Source organism: Cyanistes caeruleus, chromosome 1 (assembly GCF_971803275.1).
Source record: "Cyanistes caeruleus chromosome 1, bCyaCae1.hap1.1, whole genome shotgun sequence".
Classification (NCBI taxonomy): Eukaryota; Metazoa; Chordata; class Aves; order Passeriformes; family Paridae; genus Cyanistes; species Cyanistes caeruleus.
The window spans coordinates 128,043,512-128,066,553 of record NC_141701.1 but is presented as its reverse complement, the minus strand read 5'-3'; the positions used below and the strand labels follow the sequence as shown (position 1 = coordinate 128,066,553).

Sequence of the window (23,042 nt, the reverse complement as noted above, 5' to 3'; positions counted from 1 at the left end):
AGAGTGTTTTCATTATCTCTACAACAAAATGTGCCAGAGTGCGTTAGGACATGTGATTAATTAATTTGATTGCTCTTGTAACACCGTTTAGTATTTTCGTAGCTAAGAAAAATATCGATCCCACTTCAGTTCCGTGTTGTTCATGAACATACACTAAATCACCACTCATTTCATGGAGGGAAAAACATGCTTAACATTTGCTATCTCATGTTTACATGTGTAAATGAATAGACTAAGCCAAATTTGTACTGGAGTTGTGCAGAACTAATGACATGAGTTTTCTGGGATAAATCCATTCTTCCTGGCAGGATAAAAGTGCATTATGAAACATCCCATCACTGGCGAGAGTGAATGACCCAGGGATGCTCGTTTCTGTGCAAGAGGTGGTCCGCTGATACTCCAGGAGTCAGAAACTCTAAGGTGGCCTAACTATGCTGATTTAGTGCTACTAAGGCTTTCACCCTGAGACTGAAAAACATTTATCCCAATCCTTCCTCCTCTACAAAGCTACTTAGCAAAAAAAATCGTAGAAACTAAGCAGCATAGCCTTGCAGGTGACGAAAGCAGGATGTGAAATTTCAGAAAACTAAGGTTTGTTTGGAGAAAGGGGAATTAAAAATTGTCTATAATGGGTTTCATTCATTCCTCTGTGATCTTAGCTTCTTCCTAATGCTCTGTGGGTGCAGAGTCAGGCTACTGATACTAGAATTTCTTCAGTAATTTACTGAAGTAACAGTAATTTACATGAAGAGCGTGGCAGCAACTCATGTTTCCATCCTTTCTTAAATACAGACTTACCTGTGGTATCTTCTGTTTCCACTAGAGAGCTGTTTATTTGTGCCTTTCGGTCTCTCAGTCGCCACATCTATGTGCAATGTTAAATTAATTTTCAATTATTTCCAATTACTTCTAATTACATAGTGACACTGGTTATAAAAGTTACATCAGTGAAAGTGATGGATTTGGGCAAATTTAAAAGCATATTAGTCTTCATATGACTGACATCATCTACCTGGACTTGTGCAGAGCATTTCACACAGTCCTGCACTTGTCTCTGAACTGGAGACATGGATTTGATGGATGGAACACTCAGTGAATGAGGAATTGGCTGCATGGTTGCACTCAAAGAGTTGTGGTCAATGGCTCAATGCCCAAGGGCTCACCAGTGACAAGTGGTGTCCCCAGGTGTCAGGCTTGGGACCAGTGCTATTTAACATCTTTGTCAGCAGTGTGGACAGTGTGGACAGTGGGATTGAGAGCACCCTCAGCGTGGTCACTGACCACACCCAGCTGTGGGGTTTGGATGACACGCTGGAGGGAAGGGATGCCATCCAGAGGGACCCTCATGGGCTTGAGCACTGGGTCATTGAGCCTCATGGAGCTCAACACGGCCGAGTGCAAGGTCCTGCACCTGGGGAGGGACAATAAATACAAATACAGGCTCAAAGGGGAGGGTTTGAGAGCAGCCCTGAGGTGAAGGACCTGGGGGTATTGGTTGATGAGGAACTCAACATGAGCTGGCAATGGGACCTCCATCCATGGAGACAATCAAAACCCAGCTACACAAAGTCATCAACAATCTGCTCCAGCTGATCCTGCTCTGACCAAGGGTTGGACTAGACAATCTCTAGGTGTGCCTCCCAACATTGGCAACTTAGTGAGTCTGTCTCTGACACTTCATACTCATTTTCCCTTCCCTATCTCTGATATTGATGTGGAAGTCTGTCAGGTTGAGACTGTCTTTAAGTCTACAGAGTCTTCCCAGGACCATCTGAACATCAGGGTGTCCTTTGTTCCCCACAGAATGGAGGTCATTTGCTTTCAGAAGGCCTGAATTTAAAAATTGCCTGTTTAAGAAAGCACTTACCAATTTGTTTGGCTGTGAGCAGTTTTTTGAGTCATTAAAATAATGGAGAACTTAGAATTAATTACAATTAAGGTCATGAACTTCTGAGAAAAGATGGACTTAAGTAAGTTCTTTACTTGTCTGGGGATTTAAAGTGTTCTTGGTTCAATATGTTCAATCTTCTGACTGTGCCTCGGTTCTCATGGCCTTTACATTTCTTCTGGGGGTTTGGACTCAGTGCTACACTTGAGATTTATCTGTGACTCTCTTACAAGCAGCTGTGACTACTACACCAAACTTCACAGGCTGAGTTGTAGATAATTGTTCTTGCAGCATCTGTACTGCTTTCTAATTCATCTGTGGCTTCACATAGTTTGGTTGATCAAATGCATTGGTTTGAGGAACTGCTGCCATAGAAACCACAAAACCATCACCACATCATGAGAATGACTTGTGTTTCTATTCCTGTGCTCTAGATTTGGAATTTTCTATCTCTGTGGGCTCTCTGAAGTCTGACACTGGTATTTCCAGAACTTGCCATCAAGTGATTATCTATTGTGCTTTCACTGTGAGGAAAAGAGGCCAGGACACCAAAATCCCAGCCTAACCTCAATCTCTGGGGGATCTCTTCTGCTTTTGCATAATGTTAGATGGGAACACCTCTGGATAGGGACTCTTAAGCCTCACTCCTGAGGCCTGGCTCCAGCAGGAAGGAGATTCTGCCTGCAGAAGTGTGCAACATTAAGAAGCTTAAGTCTTGAGATAAATGGCTGGGACACTTTATGAGCATGGGGCTGACTGGCAAGTCTACACCTGTGTTCTATATCAGATCATATCAGAGAGATAATATGCAGAAGTAAATCAGGAAGAGTGACCAAAATTCCTGGATTTGTTCCTCACAGCCAACTTCCCCAGGTAATTGCTAGATAGAAGTGGCTTCACCTTCCGAGATGCTTTAGGAGTTGGCTAACTGCAACACTTACAGAAGATTTGCATGATGTTTTGAGTATGTGCCCCTCCAGATCCGATTTCATTTGCAGTGCTTAAAATAAGATGCTTATATGGTATTTCTAACCGTTGCACAGAGTGAATTTTTCAGGTAATGCTAGTATTTTCTCAATTCTAGGGGCCTTCATCAGACTGAGATGCTTTAGTAGGGATTTTGTTACAAACCCATCATAATAAAGTAGTCTCTGTGCCACAAAACTTGCAGCTATAGTTAGCAGCGGTGGCAGGCAGTAACACCATGACCCTACATGTACAGCAGCTCTGGTCCAGAAGCCTTTGGCTAGTGCTGAGCTGAAACCAGTGAGCCCTTCTGCATGCAAGCTGACTACCATGCTCAAGCTGACACTTACCATCTGCTCCAAATTGTGGCCAGCCTGTGAAATAGGCGGGATGGCAGAAGGTCTCTGCACTCCACCCACAGACACATGCCCCCAGGAGCCAGGTCTGAAAAGGTGGTGTAGACCCATCATTTCAAGCTTGTCAGTAATTTAATCAAAACAACTGAGAGTGCTTATGAATAACTGTAGAGCACCATGACTTAAATAAAAATAGACAAACCAAGGAAGTGCTTGCTTCTCCAACATGCAGGCACATAGATATTAATCATTTGACCCTGAGATCTGATAAGCAGTCAGGTCCTAATCAGCGAAAACAAACATATTTGGGTACTTAACATTGAAGTAGTTGTTTGGAAAGAAAACTTTATTTTGATGTGCTGTTGTTTTGAAATGACTCCCTACTTCTCCTGCTTTAATTGTCTCATCGTCAGTCTAACAAAGACAGTTTGATGCTCAGCAAAGACTCTATTCTCAGGCATGCATGTGTGTGCAGTAATTCAGGGTTACTAAATTGATTGCTTGTTGCAGTCATGGATAAAGGCACACAGGATCTCCCTGTATTAAATTTGAGAAGTATCAGGATTATCTGCATTTGCAATACAGCAAGCAGTTTTGCTGTTTTTCCTAGTCACCATGACACTGCTGAATTAATAATTACAGCAAATGAACTTTGCAGAAGGGCTGAAGTGTAGATTGCCTTTTGCAAAGGCAGCTTGTGGATTTTTTTCCCGATCGTTTTTCTCTGGTAGTTACATGGGCTGAACCTGCAGTTACAGAGATGAAAGCAGAAAGCTCCAGCTTTCTGCTCTATTTAAAATGAAGTCATAAGGCTGGATATTGCCTTTCTGCAGACTTGGGCAGAGTGCTCTGATTCTGCTGCAATACTCAGATGTCAGCAGTGAGGTTAGATGTCAGAGTTACCTACCCTGTAAACTCAGCTAAGAAAGGCTGCATTTCCTGACATACTCTTTTCCTTATTTTTAAGGACTTAGTACTTTTTCAATAAAAATAAATTTAATTTGTGGCTACATTTCAGCTCCATTGGTTTGATGGTATAAGTGGAGCAATACCAGCTTTGGATTTAGAGCAGTCGTGTGGCTGAGTCTCTCTGTGCAGCTTTCATGTGGTCTGGTGAGACATTCTTAGAATCCCCAAACATTTTTGAAGATCCTAAACTGGAGACATTCACAATTCTTCCCTCCCTTTCTACCATTAATCCTTCATGTTTTAACAAGCACTGAAGTTAATACAGCCTACACTCTTTCCTGTCACACTGGGCCCCCTCCCTCCTTTCTTTCTCTTGAATAAAGCAATCTGTTCTTTCCCGTCCATACTCTTGTAAATCAAAGGGGTAGATGTCGACACACACCATAACCAAGTATAAACTTCCTTTTTTTAATTAAACAGAGTTCTGACATTTGGTTTGAAGAAGTGTTTGTTTGGTTTTATTTATTTTTCTTAATATGTGAAGGATGTCAACTGCTTTTATTTTATTTTTAGTAGAGACGAATTTTGTATGGTACCGCAAATAATCTCTAGCAAAAAATCTTTCAGATGTTATTTCATAGTTTAATAGGAAGATGGTTGGAGGGGAGCAGTACAGAAGTCTTGGAATTTGAAGCTTTCAGAATTAAGAGGTTACCTCTTTTGTTAAATCACATTTTAACTTCCTTTTCAAATTTAATTTCAAAAGTAGCTGTAATTCTGTTGCTATTCTCTCTGCTGTTTTCTTGTTACTACTAATTATGCTTAGACAGTTATATGGAACTCAGAAATATCCAAATTCACAATAGCAGGTACTAAAAATAAACAGAACTTTTGAAGGAATACAGGCTCTATTTCAGTGTACAATACCAGGTATCTCAGTAGCCAGAGTCAAGTCACCCTAAAGTTCCCTCTTTCAAGGTATCTCATACCTTTTGTAATGCAAAACCAGAGAAAGGTTCCTAAACCAGAGAAAGTGTTCAGATCTGATACTGCTACTTTCCATGATTATTCTCAGTCCATGACTGGTCACAAAAAAAGGGCTTTATATAACAATTCAGTTGCTGTTTTATTTCTAGATGATGGTTTTAATCCACATTTTCAGTAGAAGTATATCATCCCTATGATGTAGGGAGCCAGATATATGTGTGTATAGCAATGCAGGAATGAAATGGTCTCCTGATTGCCTGGTCAGAAGAAGGTTAGGCAGCTTTCAGAGGGACTCTGAGTGCAGAGACTCTGTAAATGCTGCTCTTGATGAGCAGGAGTGGGAACAAAAGGTTATGAGTAAGTTGCTTGTCTGCTTCTGGCCTCCCTCTTGATTTATTTATTCCTTAGGAGCGCAGACATAAATGATCAGTGGTTCAGTCCTTGTTCTTCAGGCAACATCCTATGGATGAACCTTTTCATAGTTTTAGCTGAGGAGCAGTACCAGAGCTTTGTCCCTCTGCTCTCAGTCCCCCAAGCATGGAAAAGGATCTGCCACTTCAACAAGAGGGCCACCTGTGTCCTGGGCACAGCATCACCAGCTGGGCAAGGAGAGGATTGTCCTGCTCTGCTCTGAGCTGGGGTGGCCTCACCTTGAGTATTGTGTGCAGCTTTGGGTGCCACAATATAAAAAGGACATAAAACTATTAGAGTGTCCAAAGGAGAGCCATGAGGATGCTGAAGGGTCTGGAGGCGAAGCCGAAGGAAGAGCAGCTGAGGTCACCTCGTCTGTTCAGCCTGGAGGAGACTGAGGGGAGACCTCATTGCAGTTACAGCTTTCTCATGAGGAGTAGAAGAGGGACAGGTGCTGATCTCTGTGATGACCAGTGACATGACTCAAGGAAATAGCATGAAGCTGCGTCAGGAGGGATTTATGTTGGGTATCAGGAGGAGGTTTTTCATTCAGATGGTGGTTGAGCACTAGAAAAAGCTTTCCCAGGAAAGTGTTGCAGCACCAAGACTGACAGAGTTCAAGAAGTGTTTAGACAAGGCTCTCAGCACATGGTGATTCTTAATTCTTCCTGTGCAGGAATTGGACTCGATGATCCTGATGGGTCCTTTCCAACTCAGCATACTCTATGATTCTATGATCTCAGCTGCAGTGGATTTCATTGCCCACAGTTCACTGTGTCAGAGTGACCCACAGCAGCATGACACTGATGGTAGTGCTTTTTCACATGCATGTGCTCAGCTGGAAAATCCACCCAGGAGCTTCCTGAGAGCCTGCTGCAATATAACCTGGTCTTCTGGAGCCTGGAAATCCCTGTGAACTCCTCGGATTGCTTCTTCCCACTGACAAAGTATTGTTTTGAGATACATCTGGTGTCAGGCGTAGGCATATGGCACCAGTATGGCAATGCTGGCTCCGGGGGTGGTTTCCTGCAGAAGAGGTCTGGCTGAAGGCAGTAGTCACTGCCTATTGAGAGTTGTTATTATTATTTAGCACCCAGGTCTTTGTGAACTTGTTTGACTGGTGGCTGGGCAGAGTGCCATCCGAGCGTATGGACAGGAGCAGAGACAGCCGAGTCTCCAGGGCCTTACACACATCAGATGTGGGTACTGAGGTCAGGCTTCTCAGCAGGGAGAAGCTAAATGACTGTCTGTCCCAAGCACGTGTACCTGTGGTTGACGGGATATGCCATCATTAATCCAAATCTGGGCTGTATTAAGCTTCTAAAATAAAAAACAGCTTTGCCAGCCACTTGAAGAGGGCTGGGGGCCTGTTTGGATCAGTGCATTAATGGGGAGGGAGGGAGGGAGGGAAGGAACAGGGAGGCAGAGGTGGCTCCACAGTGCTCCTCCCCACGGGCTGAGGTGACCTGGCCCCCCGACCAAGGCAGGGGGCAAAGGGTGCTGCTTCCTCCCCTTAACTGCAGACCTCTCCAAAGGCTCAGCAACACTTCTGTTTGTGAGGCCCAGCCCTCTCTTTGCTGCAACAAAAGCACGGACATCTTATGTTTTGTTTCTTAATTATCTTTTCAGTGCAGTTCTTGCAGCAGCTGGGAGCAGAAGCTGTAGCATTTGAGAACCAGGATTGCCAGTTTGCCAGGCAAAATCCCCAGGGTTTGAGCTCTCTCTTATGCTTGGGCAGTGTTCCCACATGGAACTAACTCAGGTTTTCTCCTCTGGCCCTTGGAGATACCTGTCTGCCTCCGCAGGGAGGCAGAGCATGCATGGCATGAGGCAGCAGCATCAGTATTGTGGCCCCGCTAAGAGTGCAACATCTGGGTGGAAGATCACAAAGCCAGAAGCACCAGAAATATTTTCGTAAGGCCGCTGAGAAAGCTAAGGAGAGACAGAAAAAGCAAAATCCAGTAGGCTGTATTTGCATAGAGGGAGAAAGCACCTGAGCATTAAGCTGAAGTAAATACTGAAATGATTCACTGCACAGTGCAATTCAGAGAAATGCCGATGACCAGACACTGCGCTTTTGCCTGTCTCTTGTGGGTCCCAACAGTTGCTCAGACAGATGCTTTGTGGCACCCATAGAAAGATAATGCTGGGAATCTCCTAGCCTAGCTGCTTTTCCACTGTGGACACTAAACTCTGTGTAATTGCCTTCTGACATGATTCCTCCTACATTTATTTATGCGCTGTCGCCATATACTGTGAAACTAGCTGCTTCTGTCCTCTGCTACAGGTAACTATGCACCTACAGCATAAAATATCCCTAACTGAAAAACTGGGAAGCTTTACCGTTGCTGTTGGAAAGTGCCGTGAGATTTCCCTGGAAGGGTGTGGTAGAAGTGCAACCAAGGATATGCTGTTATTTTAAAAACCTGACCATGGGCTGGTTCCTCCCCCTTTGAAGTCAGTGACAAAGCTGTTTCAGAGGAGCGAGAATACTTGAACAGGCAAACAAGAGGCAGCCTGGGGGCAGAAGAGGCTTACAGGGAATGGTTTCTGCTGCTGTCCTTGAGCACAGAGCTGTTCAGACAGACTGGAGACCTGTCAGCCACTCTCTCCCATTAAGACTAAGAAATTAATACTTTTCAAGTTTTTAAATGAATGGGCTTGATCTTACAGCCCTTACTCATCTGTGTACTGCCATTAATTTTAAGAAAATAATCACTATATTAAGTGCTATGGAATGGAGTCCTTAAACTGTTAAATTCTAATATTTGACAGAATTTTTTATTGGATAGAAAAATAATGCTGACATAATTAAAAGGATGTGAACATTTCACCTTTTGAAGACTAGGAGCAGTGCAGAGAGCTCAAGCCCATGTCATGTCTGTAGGTTATTTTTGAACTTTATGAAAAACACACTTTGGCAGTTTATATCCTGACCATTCAACTGTATTCTGGCATCCTAAATGCAAAAACATGCTAACCATGAAAGCAGAACTTTTAAAAATACACTGTCCACTTGGCTTCTTTGCCCTGCTTCAGTCTCCCAAGTTTGTTTGGGACAAACTTGGGAACTTTGTTGTGGAATGACTGTTTGAATTGGGGTTTCTTAAAATACATGTGAAGCCTTGTAGCTGCTGTGGGGTGTACACAGTGGTGGAGCTGTACTATTTTAAAATCATCTAGCTATTTCACTTCATGTAAGAATATCTGTCAGCTTAGTTATAAGGAATGAGAGGGGTTGATTAAAACAACTCACGGAGCCATTAAACAAAGAGATAAAATGTAGAACATGTGCTGTAGGGTCGGTTTAATTATAATGTGGGGGGGGAGATCTGTGGAAACTGGATGGCAGCTGCAGTGTAGCTGAGTTTTAAACCCCTTTTAGTAGTACCTCCTGTTTAATAGTAACTCCTGCTCCTTAGGGGTGGAGTTTATTTTCTGTACATCTAGGTCCTTTGGAAATGCTGTTTGGAAGCTACCTCTCATTACTATGACTGACCATAATGGAATTGCTGTGCTCAAGTACTTAGATATGGACTAAAATAGGCATTTATGTACACTAATCATCTAGTCGTTGGGTGCAAGACTATATAACATCAGAGAAATGTATGCAGAAGTGTTAGTCGAGAGGGGAAAGTAGAGAGATGTCAAGAGAACAGCCAGGAGGATCCAGAGAGAGTGGGGAAGAAAAAAAGTAATGGCAGCTTTTTTCATTGTCTTGATTATCTCATTAGGTCAAAAAAACACCCCAGTAATAAATATACTGCTGTATGCTGTAAGTATGTCTATTAAGTTCACTTAGCATATAATCTGCCTTTAAACAATTGATATCAGGCAGCCACATGAATTCAATAAAAACTGTTTAAACTTCCCATTTTGCTTTATTCTTACTAATCTAGTTATAGGCATCAAGAGTTAGCATCATTAATTCTAGCCCTATCAGAAGGGGTTTCAAGACTCTCATGAGTTCAAATCAGTCTCTAGCCACTAGAAATCATCATGAGGGGTAGTAAGAAAAGGAGGCAACACATCTGCCCATGTCAAGGGTTTTACAACCCCATCTACTTCTCCCAGAGACAGGGCCATTAGCTAGGTAGACACTGGGTCTAGCTCAGCTTGGCAGCTCCAGTGTTCCTAATTCAACAAAATTTACTTAAATGTCTGCCATGCTTTGTATGGAAATGAAATATGGTAATTTAGTTAACCCTTTGTCATTGAGTAAAGTGTGTTCCCAGATAGGAATACCAACACTTCAAAATATCCAGTCATTAAAATATAAAAAAAGATTTGCATAAAACAAAGGCATAACATGCAGGACCAATTATATAAAAATGGGAAATAATTATTTAAGAAGAGCATTGAAGACTTGAAGGAGTTACTGCTTCTTGCTCTTGGCTGTGGCTTGTTGGCACATGAAGGTCTTGGGACTGTTCCCTTGAGGACTTCAGCTGTTGCATGTCATTTTAAAGACATTGAAAAGTGGTAGCTGGGATAGATCACAGTCTCCATACTGGCTTGTGGGGCACTCTACCAGGTAGCCAGGGTACCCATCACACCAGTCGGGCTCCTGAGCATCCCCAGCTAAAGAAAATACCCAGAGATAACTCAGCTGTCATTAGGATGAGGAAGAACTCAGTTCTGCTTAAGCAGTGTAAAGTGTGGTTCCCTTTGTTCTTAGAAGACCTTGGTAGCAGAGAAATCAGTCATTGATTCAGCAATGAGACACAGCTTGTCAGCTGATGCTCTCAAGACAGCACACCTTGAGGTGAACTTCAGAGGGTCTTTCACAGACTTGCCTCAAGCTGCCTGAGTTAAAAGTTAGAGGAAAAACAGGGAAAGAGCTCTCCCTGATGGGATATCATGGGCCAGGATGCAATTCTCTGTTTGGCTGGCATCTGGTTAGCTGAAGTTCTCACTTCTGGAAATGTAATTAAGCACTTTACCATCACTGTCATGGAGAGGTTATCTCAGGTTTTTAGCATCATGCTCAGACTCATCCTGTATTTTCCCCAGGACCAATGGGGAACGACACATTTTTCGGGTCAAAATTATTTCTTTGAATGTGTCCTGTTGGCTTTAGTAGAATTACTGGTGTGCAAGAAGTATGAATAGAATTCAAAGGGTGATTCCTAAAATACAAAGTGCTAATTACGGTGTGCTTCCCTAGGGAGAGAAATGAAGATGGCTGACCACTGTAACCCCTCTCTTCTCTACCTCTTTTCCTCCAGTCCTCCGTGATGTCAGTCTGTTTTGCCCGCTTTCACCCAAACCTGGTCGTCGGTGGAACGTACTCTGGCCAAATTGTCTTGTGGGATAATCGCAGTCACAGGCGCACTCCAGTTCAGAGAACTCCCTTATCTGCTGCTGCTCACACGGTAAGGATAAAAGTCACCTCCTCCTTTCCTTAGAGGAGGTGGTCATCAGGGAAAGGCAGCTGCCTAGTTGTGTCTACAGTGCTAGTTCCCACACCGATGAAAATAAAACTGTGGTACTTGAAAGGAAAAAAGTAGATATGAGACATGAACAATCACCTCTTGTAAGTGCTTAATCATCACACATTCTACAGTCAAGTCAGGATATTATTCTCCCTTCCAAGGAAGAAAGCAGGATTGAGTATAACACCTGAGTGAGGCACCTATGTGCCAACACAGTGGCACTGCAATTCTTGTCCCCATCGTCTGTAAAGAGAGACAGACCACTGTGGGGGCTGTATGCTTCTCAGTCCGACATGGCAGGCAATTTGAGTCATTACTGTTGTCCTGGTGTACACAAATTTCTCCTTTGGCACCTGTGGAGGTCTCAGAGTGGACTCCTATAAGTTGACACTGGTGCCCTTGGAAAGAAGTGAATCCCTGCCATGGTGTTCTGCTCCAGACAGGGCCACAGGGCAGAGTCTGCACACTGAGGGAGAGATTGTTTCAGTAGAATGATGCAGGAGAGCATTTTGCTGGCACACACAGATGCTTGGAGGTAATTAGTGATGGTGGCAGAGGGCTCTAGTGATGTCTGGAAGATAAATGAGCGGAACAGTAACACAAAATGCCTGAGAAAGAAGAGATTTTTTCTGTAATACAAGGATGATGTCTGTGATAGGAGAGTCCCTTACATCACAAAGTGCTCATGTTGTGCTGGAGGAAAGGACAAGCCTGGGTTCCCTGCTAAAGTGTCCTTACTCCACTGTGGCACTAGCATCCAGTCCATCCTGCACAAATATCTTGTGCATTCTTCGGCTCTCCTCCTCCACAGTCTGGGTTTGGGTGAGCTCTTCAGGAGAGATGGAAGGTGGAGCTGCTCATCCTGGAAATGGGCTTAGGGCAATTCCTGAATGGAAAGTAGAAAGGAGAAAAATGCAAAAGTATGATATAAGAGTGCAGAAAAAAACAAGTTTTCTTTAGCATAAGGAACTGAACTCGACTAAGCACTCTGAGAGATACGATAATAATCTTGTTCTAGCAGAATGAAGGATCAGACAAAGTGATAGTACTTTCGCAGCTCCAGCTTTTACAATTCTGTGATTCTAATGTTTGGAATTTACAGATCAAGGTTCAGCTTTCAGATGACTGTGACAACATAATCCCTGGAGTTAAAAGACAACTCCAGAAGCCATGCCATGTGAATTACTGCTGAAGATTCAGTATGGGGCCAGTATTATGATTGCAATTCTCTTATATTAAAAATTACAGGTGTGCACAGACATGCTTAGTGGGCCAGGCAATACAAATATTGTTCCCTAAATTTCCACTATCATGAATGTTGATGTAATTATCTAATGATCTGTGCCATGGGTTGCAACTTCAACATTGCTTTTCATTTCCCTAATGTTTTTGCTCATTTTGTTGCCAGTAATATTGTTCAATCTGCATGAAAAGAAACAGTCTTTCCTGGAAGTGCAATTTAGAGATGTAGCAGACCAGAAAACTAGTGGCAAGAAGCTGACTGTCACTGAAAATTGAACAACTGGGACTCAAAATCTAGTGGAAAAGCAAAGATTAATGGGAAGTAATTTGTTTACACTCAAAAATCATTTAAGGCAAAATTGTACCTCCTGGAATTATATATTAAAGCAGTTTTGCTATTTCAATAGAACAATATGTAATGTTTTGCTTTTGAAAAATATAAATAAATTACTTTCAGTTGTGGATGGGCACTTTATGTGCTGTCATGGATTGTGATAAATAAGTGTTTACATAGTCTAACATGAGGAAGCATGATGTTTTAAGGAGTGCTCAGATTTTACAATAAGTTGCTTACTTTATATTCATACATAGGAATTACTTACATAAATTGTAAATGAGGTCTTGGTTGCAAAAGGCTGGCTTGAATCCCTGCTGACAAGAAAAAAAAAATAAATTAAGACAGCACTGTGTTAGTGATGTTACTTTTTGTACTGCTAGATACGTGAGCTGAATAGTCTTTTTTTAATTTGAACTCATGCTGTATGTGGAAAAAGGATTTTTCTCTTTTCTTTCTCTTGCTTTGTTTATTTGAAACAGATAGATTGTGTTGTTTTCCCTGACTTAAACCTTCCTGAAATTTAGTATCACTGATTACTGCCTGGATTCACCAGGAAAGAGAAGTCTACCCACAGCTTACTCACTAATTTCCTTTCACACCCACCACACATCTGCACTTGGGACAACAGGAAATTTTAATTAAGACAAAACCTTTTTGCATGATGATTTCATTTCCAAGATAAATAAAAGCAAGCTGGCAGCAACCCTTTGAAAGGAAGGAGCCTGTTTAGACTTTCTGATACATACAGTTGGTTGTCTTTTTTGTCTGCTTTCCTTACATCTTTTCATTTCTGCCATGAGTTTTATTGTGCGTGAAATTGATGGCTGGTAGCCCTGATTAAAGCCAGGCCTGACACACTGAGGTGCTGCTGGGAAGACATGGCTGACTCTTTCCCCTCCACTAAATATTCTAGATATTCCACTGCTTGCTGTAGTTTCCTCCCACCCACTCTGTTTGGACTACTGGAGGTGAAAAGCCTATGAAAAAAAAGAGGTCTGTGCTTATTTCACACACCAGTATGCAGTAATCATGTTTAGCACTGGGGCCATTAGCTTGCACTAACTAAGCAGCAAGAAGGTCCATGATATGAGGGTAATAGTGTGAGACACATGTGAGGGACAAATTGGGGTCCATCTGATGATCTGGGAGAAACCAGGTGCCTGACAATCTTGAGAGAAAGAAAAAAAAATTGGCATCAAATGGACCTGGTGACTTGCTGGTGTGTACAGGTTTCCTCCAAGCACAAGTTACTATTTCAGCAGCAGCTGCTTAGTCCATCTCAGTGTGGGCACAAAGACTGTTTGTACAGGTGCTGCACCTTTTGCTCCTGGAGAGGGGACATTTAGTGGGCCCACTCAGCTATCAAATGTGAGAGTGAGCCAGAGCTCTGAGGATTTCTGACATTCCCCACTGACTGGGTAGGTGACCTGCAGCTGGATCTTGACATAAGTGGCAGTTCTGCCATTCCTTTCAGCAGGACCAAATGCTACATTCCTAACACAACATGGAGTTGGCTTAGAAGCTCCATATGGGTCTCTTGTAAGTTGGTCCTAATTTTCTTTAATTAGGCAATTAGAGAAAAATGTTTTTTTCTTTCTGGAGATGCAGGTATTCTATTTATTGGTAAACGCAGCAGAGAAATTAAGTTTTCTTTGCTTGACTCTTTTATATGTCTAACCTTTAATTTAGCAGTACCACTTGTGCTGGTCAAAGGAAATTAAATCTTATTGCTCTGTCTGACTGATTTTTCACTCTGGAGATTGCTGAACTTGACCCATCCCTCATATGTCACCATCAGATATCAGATGACACTTTAGGCTCAAAATGTTACCAGGTTCCTTGGAAAAGGAATAGGCCAAGTTTCATTATGCATACTAACTGGAATTCAGCCTCCATGGAATGACTGCACTATGGTGAACCAGGTGTAACACCCTAAATTCAGTCACTCCCCACTTACAATGACAGATTCTAAAAGGTGTATTGGCCAATGCTGAAGAATGTTGATGGGTTTGTTCATGTTCTTCAACTGGAGTACATTTGCAAATATTTAGCATGCAAGCCAAATTCTGGCTGAGTTCAAGTTTTGTGCAGCTGTTTTCTTGAATAACGTTTTCATTTTGATTCCGTTTGGACAGTTTTCCTCTTTCTGCTGGTTATTTTCAGTGTCAAAAGCCATCAGTAGAATGATACATGTCCCTGTGGGTGAAATCTCATCCACATAATTCGGTATTTTCACAGCATTACTCAGCTGGGCTGTTTTATTATGAGGAAAATGAAACTTTGAAAACATTTCCACCTCCATAATGTAGTTCTTAAAATTTAAATGAAAAAGAAACACAAAAACTCAACCAAAACAATTCCTATCTGGCAAAAGTTGAGTCTTATATTTTCCAGGCATTGTGTGACTACTTAATCATTCTTTAAAATAACATATGAGACATTAAAAATTTGTTTGTCAAAATGTAAGAATGACTCTCTGACTTGCCGTGTTCTGTGTTTTCAGCATCCTGTGTATTGTGTGAATGTAGTTGGAACACAGAATGCACACAATCTTATTACTGTCTCTACGGATGGCAAAATGTGCTCCTGGAGCCTGGACATGCTCTCAACTCCACAGGTGGGTTTGTTTTCATCTACACAGGGGGGAAAAGTGTCTTTGGTAGAGCAGGATACCTGAGTAGAGGAATATAGCTCCTAAAAGCCAAAATCTCGCATCCTATACAAACTAAAACCAGTGAATGCACTTGAAAGAGTACAGCTTGCTTCCAGCAGTCTCTGCTAAGAGCCAAACCCCATTTCCTTTACCACAAATCGTGTAATTATTGTAATACGTTAATACATAGGTCAGTTTCAAGTGAAAACGAAATAGCCCATTTTAAAGCACAGTAATTACAGAAGTCGCCTGTGGTATAAATTGCACTTATTCTACAGCATTGTTTAACAAATATGGACTAGATTGCACTGCTGCTGAACACACCCTAGGCACTGCAGGTTTCCAAGGCACACAGTCAGAAACTCGGAAACTTACTTTGCTGCCTTCAGTAGCCAAAGGAACAAACAATGCAAATCAGAAGTTTTAGAACTAATTCTCCCCCTCTGGAATGTTTGCTACTATTGTCTGTTCCCCCTCCCCTCCTTTCCTTTGTATCAGAAATGAAAAGAAACACAGGAAAATTGCCCAAACCACTTGTGATTATAATAATGGAAACTAAACAAAGAATCCAGTGCTGAAAAAGGTGTATAGAAAGCATCTTTTAAGTGTTATCTTCTGAAGAAGTACATTTTCTATTCCAACACATCACTCATTTTTATACACAATTTCTTACAAAAAAAATTAATATCATTTTTACTAAGCATCATGGGATCTGATCTTGTTTCAAAATGCTTCATAGAAACTCCCGATAATGATTCCATTAATCATGCACTAATGTGCAATTACTATTGAATTATTTGCTTTCCAGTGTTGACACAAGAGGTGGGACTCCTCTATCCTAACCTCAACCATCTAAAAGTTGATGTGTCAAGTCTGAGTTAGAAATTCGAATTTTCTGTACAGTTGAGGTAGAGAGAGGCTGGTACTTCTGGAGGATGACTCATCCCATCCAAGTGTGAAAAGCTAATTCAGATACCCACCCTTGGACATGGAACTATCCTGTCTTAGGGTGGAAGAGGACTCTGGAAGTCATCACTCTACCCCTCTACTCAAAGCGAGGCCAGCTTCAAAGTTCCAACCACATTGCTCATGTCAGGCAACAGTGTGGGGCTGGTAGTTGTGCCCTGGGACTGTAAGAATCTCTTTTGCAGTAGAAATTGAGGCCTCTAAAATGGCCCTGGCACCTGTGTTCAAGCACCCTAATTCCTTCCACAGTTTCTCACCTAAATATCAAGGAGACAAATCCCACCCCTGCATTCTCACTTAGTGGAATACTAAAGTCTGAAGCACAGATCTGTGAGCATCTGAGTTCCAGTACCTTCTCACTCAAATGGAATTTCCCTGCTCCAAAACTGGCTCTCATCAAGGATGGGAACACACCCCACATTACACTGAAGTTTGGCACATGGCTCATGGTGATCTAGAAAAGAAAGGCACAGGGCTTGACGTCAAGCTGCATGCCATAGCTTTAAACTGGGAGGAGTAAAGTGTTGCTGATGTGTGTCAGTCTGAATCTTTCCGAAGACACAGCTCCAGAGCACTTGTGTACAGTCATGGTGTGGGCACTGGGAGCAGAGAGTCCACCACAGCCTATGGTCATTCCTCTGCAGAGACACTAAGTGATGATCTCACCCCAGAAGATTTTAGCAAAAATATGTGGTCTCTTTCCCATATTAACAGAATTTCTGTCTCTCTCTCTCCCTCTCTCTCTCTCTCATATGTTTACAGAAATATGGAGTGGTCTCCCAGTGTATTTTCCATGCCTTATTTTGCCTTTACAATAGAAATCATTTATTTTCAAGGAAAAGTATAAACCAAGCATTTCTTCATGGATTTGCACCATTCTCCTCTCACAGGGATACCCACTTTCTTTACAGCAAAAAAGCCCTTTTGAGAAAAACCCTACAGGCTTTGGCCCTAGAAGAACAGCAGCACAGACTTTTTAAACATAGAGAACATAAACACTTAAATAGCTAAAAATGAAAATGGTGAAATCATTCAGGCCTTTTGTGGATTCTTGGGTTACACCATTTAGGATGAAAAACTAAAAAGTTGTGCAAAATCTGCTCAAAGCATACACATCTTGCAACAGCCACAAACTTGCATGGTGATTGTATTTGCAATTGCAAAAATCATCATGCTGATTTACTTTAAAATATAGCTACCAAATGAAAACAGAAAATTCTCCTGCTGGTTTGTAGCTTGATGGTGGAGTCTAGAGGGAGTGTTTATAGCTACCTCAGAAAAATCCCTGGAAAGCAAAGCTTAGAATGGTGGTAGTGACCAGACCTGTACTTTTAAATTTTGTTCTGCAAAGGGACAAATGACACAGTGCAATAAATGCCTCACATGCACACAATGTTACATGTGCTTCCTGACAACTGATTTCCAGAATGTAAATAGAAGGGTATTGCATGATTTATTAAAGCCTGAGGCTGGCAAATGTAACCATTAAGGTATTATCTTTAGTTTCTGCCCCATTAGATTTTAAATTCTCACCTGTCATCTCTGGGTGATTTAAGATGATGCAGAAAAGACCATTGCCTTCCTGCCAGTCTCATTCGTGTGACAGACAGTACTGGGGATGGCAGGAGCATCCTGGTTTGTGCCATTGCATCTTCTTAAATCTTATGCAGAAACTAAAGTTCTGTGACTGGGTCAAATTATTTCATATTCCTCTCCTGCTACCCCATGTAATATTTAGAAATCAGTTATTAAAAAAACCCAACCCAGACTAACAAAAGGAGATCCCAGCATAATAACAAAAACCTGTTTTGGTAGGAGAGCATGGAGCTGGTATACAATAAGTCCAAGCCAGTGGCGGTCACAGGAATGGCTTTCCCAACCGGAGATGTCAATAACTTTGTTGTGGGCAGTGAAGAGGGGACAGTCTACACAGCCTGTCGTCATGGAAGGTGAAGTTCAGCATTTTTTACTTATAAAACATTGTGTACCTGTGTTGATGAGAGAGAGCAAAGTGTGTGTGTGGAGAGTGTTGTGTTTTTTTCTCTTGGATCAACAATGTCTGTACTGTTCCTGTGACCAGTACAGGAGATGCCTGACTTTGAGCATCTTTGCTACAGCCTGTTGTACTGGGGCAATTATCCCAGGCTCCCTGTGTAGTTAGTGGGGAGCAATGATTACCCTTAGGTTCACTTCCTTCACCTTTTTCAGTCATGTGCCTGAAGAGAAGATGGCTGGACCCTCAGAAATGCCTCTTTGTCAGAGATGTGATGAGATGAGATATGAGATGAGTCTCTACAGGGATAAATCAGAGAAAAGCCACCACAGGCCTGGTTCCTTTAATAACATGGATGCGGCCACAGTGTGCCACATGGGTTCTAGAGAATCCTGTTCTCTCTCATACACAGTGGTCATGCATAATATAACCCAGGCTGTAATCTATTACTGCAAGTTCCTCGTTCTGCGCCCTGCAAACCTGCAAGATGCTAGTGTGCTCTGTTAGCTTCCAGCAGTAGTTTAATCTCTGGGAAACTTGAAAGGTTTTTGTAAAGAACAAACTTTTTCCACTGACAGAATTGGAGCTCATCCCCACCAGTAGTATGCAATGTTCTCTGAATCCGTATTTTATCATATTCTGAGTTTATGTTGACCAAAAAAGACATTGATACAGTGGTTTAAGATTGTAAGGCTTCCATTTCACATCCCCAATGTTTTATAAATACTGATTTGCATATGTTTTGTTCAGTGTTTTTATTTTATAATATTTTTATTTTAGCCTGACCACTGTCAGTATTCCAAAATTGTGTCTATTTAGGCATATACTGGCTGATAGGCTGTGTGGCAGCCCATGGTTTGAATGAGTCTTAGGCTGCTAAGATGAATGGAGCATGCCCAAGGGCATTTCTCACTTCTGAACTTCCAGACTTGCCTGGTTTGTTCCTCACAAGGGCAAGGTGCCAGATCTTCTTTTTAGCATCTTTTAGATCATTTTTTAGATCTTCTTTTCTACTGTCCATTGACAAAAGCCCTTCTGCTCCTGCCTGTCTTTCCTGGAGCTTTTTGCTATCATCCCTGGTTTATTTCCAGAGGCTCCTGTGTCCCTCAGCCCGGCACTGTGAAGGGCCATACGTTATTCTGGGAAAAGGTGTGTCAAAGCACAGCAGATAAACAGAATAGCCTCATTGCTCCAGAACTCCCCTTACCCCACTGACTACTTGGCAGATAGCCAGGATGAAATGAGAGGTGTCCTTGTATCCAGCACTGCTCCAGCACATGCTGCGGGGTCTGGCAGGGGAACCTAAGTGAGGCCACACTGTCCACACAGGAGAGATGAGGGAACGCTGCACCAGCTGGATGAGGGACCAGTTTCCTCTGGCACAGCTCCATATCCCATTTCAGTACACTGTACTCACACTGGCACAGGGCTGACAGGCTCATCAGAGCTGTGGCTATTTTTAATGTATATTCTTCCACTTGCAATTTTTCTACAATCTAGCTAAAAGGGTAATTTCATGATTCCCTTGTCTGTGTACACTGTGAGACAGCACTGACAACTGATCTGGCATCATTTGCTTCCAGGAAGAAGAAAGGTGTGAACATTCTCTCTTACACAGCATTGTACTTTTCCTTCCTAACAGCTATTTTAGCCTCTGGCTGATTAAATGCACATCTCCCCTTGTTCAAATTAATGACTGTATGATACCTGATCACAGGATCAGTTCCTTCACTTTTTGTGAAAAAGCATTTACTTCCTAGTGACTTGATTGACTGCTATGAAAAGTTATCTTAGATATTTAAGAGAAAAAGAATGGCCCATGATAAGTCATTAACATATCTGCATTCTTATTTAATGGTTATTCCTTGTGATAATGGCATACTCAGAGGCATAAGCTATAGTATAATTACAATTTAGAATTATTTTATAATTATACAGAAATGTTATTTCAATCTACAGGAGTAGACAGTGTATATAGAAGTGAGTAAGGTAAGTATTTCAGAAGTAAGATAAATTCTCCCTGTGCTTGGATTCTGAGCATTAATTTTGCCCACTGGAGTAAACCTCTGCAGGCAAAGGCCTTAGAAGAAGGAGAGAGATTTGCAGGTCAAGTAGAACTTTAAAAGGAAACAGGAACCTAACAGTAAAGAAAACTTATATTAAATCACTAGGTAGTAAATCACTCTCTGCATGTAAATCTTTCTTCTTCCTGTAGTAAAGCTGGCATTGGTGAAATTTTTGAAGGCCACCAAGGACCTGTCACAGGAATCAATTGTCACATGGCAGTGGGTCCAATAGACTTTTCCCATCTCTTTGTCACATCATCATTTGACTGGACAGTGAAATTGTGGACCACAAAGGTAAGAAGTCAAAGCTGGGCTGGTACAAGTAATGCTGCTTGTGAAAATGCTGTTGTTAGAAATATTTTAATCCTATCAAGTCCTAAGAGCCAATTAATTGAAAGGCTGAGGTTAGAATGAGCGTAGTGGTAGAATTGTAAGTAAAATATATAGCTAGTGTAACCCTCAATCATATTTGCCCTGGAGCATGCCTTGTCCTTTAGCAGGCTTTCATTTCGGTATTAACCCTAGTGCTGTGCAGTTTCACAAGGCAGGGAGATGAAGATATCTGGTACTCCCAGCCATCAAACAATCCATTCAGCACTCCCAGTGCAGGCTAAATTGCAAGGCTAATACTATGCACCATGGTGGTGCACAAGCAGGAACACTTTCCTCTGATGAAGCAACAGGGGAAGTGCACGTGCAACTTAGTGCAATCAATATCACTTGTGAAATTCACTGCTGGAGGAGGCTGTGATAGCCAAAAGGTATAAAATATCCCAATGACATCAGACACTGGAAGCAGGGAGGAAGTACACACTGGAACTTACATTCATGACCACCAGGGATCTGTTGCTGACTACTCTATGGCCGTCTGCCTGCGACCTCTTTCAGAGGGAGCAGCAGAACAGCAGAAATGTCACAGTCCTGTGAAACTTTGAAACCCCAACACTCCATGGGACAGGCTAAACAGACCAACCCTGTTTATTGTCCAGGCTAAGTAAAACAGGACAGTAAGATGTAAAATCTTAATTATATAAGTCATCTAAATTTATTTTTCTATACACCACACAGAGAACAGCTTTCCAAATGTCAGGTTCTTGCCTTAACCAAGTTAGTTTTATGCCTGCATTTGGTTCACATCCTGAGCTGCACCCTGCAGAGTTCCAGTACTGGAAGCTGACACCAGTCAGGAAGTATCTCAGCATGTGTAACTCCAAGATATCAGGGCTTGGAGATGCTAGAGCAGATGCACAACAAATGGTAAATATGAAAGTGATCAGAAGGGCTCATGTGACAGCCTTGTGCTGGAAAAAGGAGCAGTTACCTAGATTACAACATGAATCAGCTTCCATAGTGGCTTCCTAATGCTTTTGTTAATGGCCTGATCCAATGTGTGTGCTAATTACAGGTATCTTTTCCTAATCAGCAGTAACCACAGCTGATGGTTTTGTCTTGAGCATTACACTTCAGGAAACTCATAGTGAGAAAGATACATGATTTACCTAATTCACATCTTTACTACATTCACTATATTTATCACTAGACCCAGCCTGAACCAATACAAAAGTAATCCAGAGGCATGGACATGGGCAGGCTGGAATGGGTCTGGGATGGTTCCTAGGTTGTAAATGTTAGAAAAGGCTGCAGGATGGACAGCTTAGATGTTGGTTCACTGGGGCTAGATAGGCTAATTGGTGTGTGGGACAAGGGAGTCCTGGGCAGTGGTGACAGGGGAATACTGGAGTGTTGAAGCTGAAGCTGAGTAAGGGGAGAAGAGTTTGTGGGGAGTGCAGGGAAGATGAAAGGCAAGTATTGAATTCAAATCACACATGTACAGAAAAGGATTGGTATTTAGTTGTCAGCTTGAGGCTGAATATGGCAATGAGGGTCTCATTCATCTGCACCTTAAGTGAAATTGCATTAAGAGATAATAAAGCCTGATTTTTATTTTATACTTTTGGGATTTTAGAAGTTAGTAGTAACACTAACATAGCATATTTTGGGCACAAAGACACTGCAGATAGTAACACACAGTTACCCTTGTGGAATATTTCAGTGTCAGAATGGTTGAGTCTGATTTTGTTCAAGACAATCAGTTTTCAAAGAACCAAACCATTTAAATTTCTGATATCTATCCAGCTGTGGCTCATCTGGCAAGAGGGGCTTCCTGAGAGAGCTGTTTGACCGAGCTGGGTGAGCTGTGATGTGCACGTGACACCCCACAGCACCGCTCAGAGCTGGAAGCCACATTTCTGTTTTGGATCACTCACTTTCTTCTCGAGCAGGTTTGAGCAGCAGCAGCAGCCCCCAGCTGCTGCCCCACCAGCCACTGCCCTGTGAAAACATCCTCTGAGACACTAGACAAGTTCTTGAATTGTGATGAATGTTTTCTTTTTCTCCCCATTCAACTGCATCAGAAGTTTATTTCCATATTGTCTGAATAATTTTCTTGGCTGCAGCTACTACATATTTAAGGCTCTCTTTGTTCAGTTCTCATAGTCAAGGCTCAGTCAATCAGTGGGCTCTGAAAAAAAATAGTGGATTGATGTGAAGTATTAAGTGCTTCTGCTGGCTAACAAGTTTTTAGTCGGAATTGGTTTATTTCTTTAGTTTCTTATTTGTAAATTTAATCTCCCTATCAGCATCCAAAGGCGTATTGCTTTCCTGCTTCTACAAGCGATGTCTACTTAATCCTGTGCACATTATCCTCTTTGGTCATGAAATTCAATTCCTTTCTGTTTCACAGGTTCAGAGTCAATGTCCAATTGTAAAGTGAACCATAAAAGCTTTGTGTTTATATTGTCTATTGATGTTGTGTAGCATCCTGGGGTGCTTA

At 42.0% G+C, this 23,042-nt stretch overlaps 1 protein-coding gene across 10 annotated transcripts in view; it reads left to right on the top strand.

Annotated features, from left to right (window-relative positions):
- Positions 1 to 23,042, top strand: part of DYNC1I1 (dynein cytoplasmic 1 intermediate chain 1) — a 184,100-nt gene that overhangs the window by 125,264 nt on the left and 35,794 nt on the right. For all 10 annotated transcript variants that reach the window (XM_086856827.1, XM_086856831.1, XM_086856889.1 and 7 more), the window contains 4 exons: positions 10,746 to 10,892; positions 15,035 to 15,148; positions 17,966 to 18,099; positions 20,359 to 20,503. In XM_086856827.1, coding sequence (XP_086712953.1) covers positions 10,746 to 10,892; positions 15,035 to 15,148; positions 17,966 to 18,099; positions 20,359 to 20,503 — 540 coding nt within the window. The remainder of the gene's footprint in view (positions 1 to 10,745; positions 10,893 to 15,034; positions 15,149 to 17,965; positions 18,100 to 20,358; positions 20,504 to 23,042) is intronic.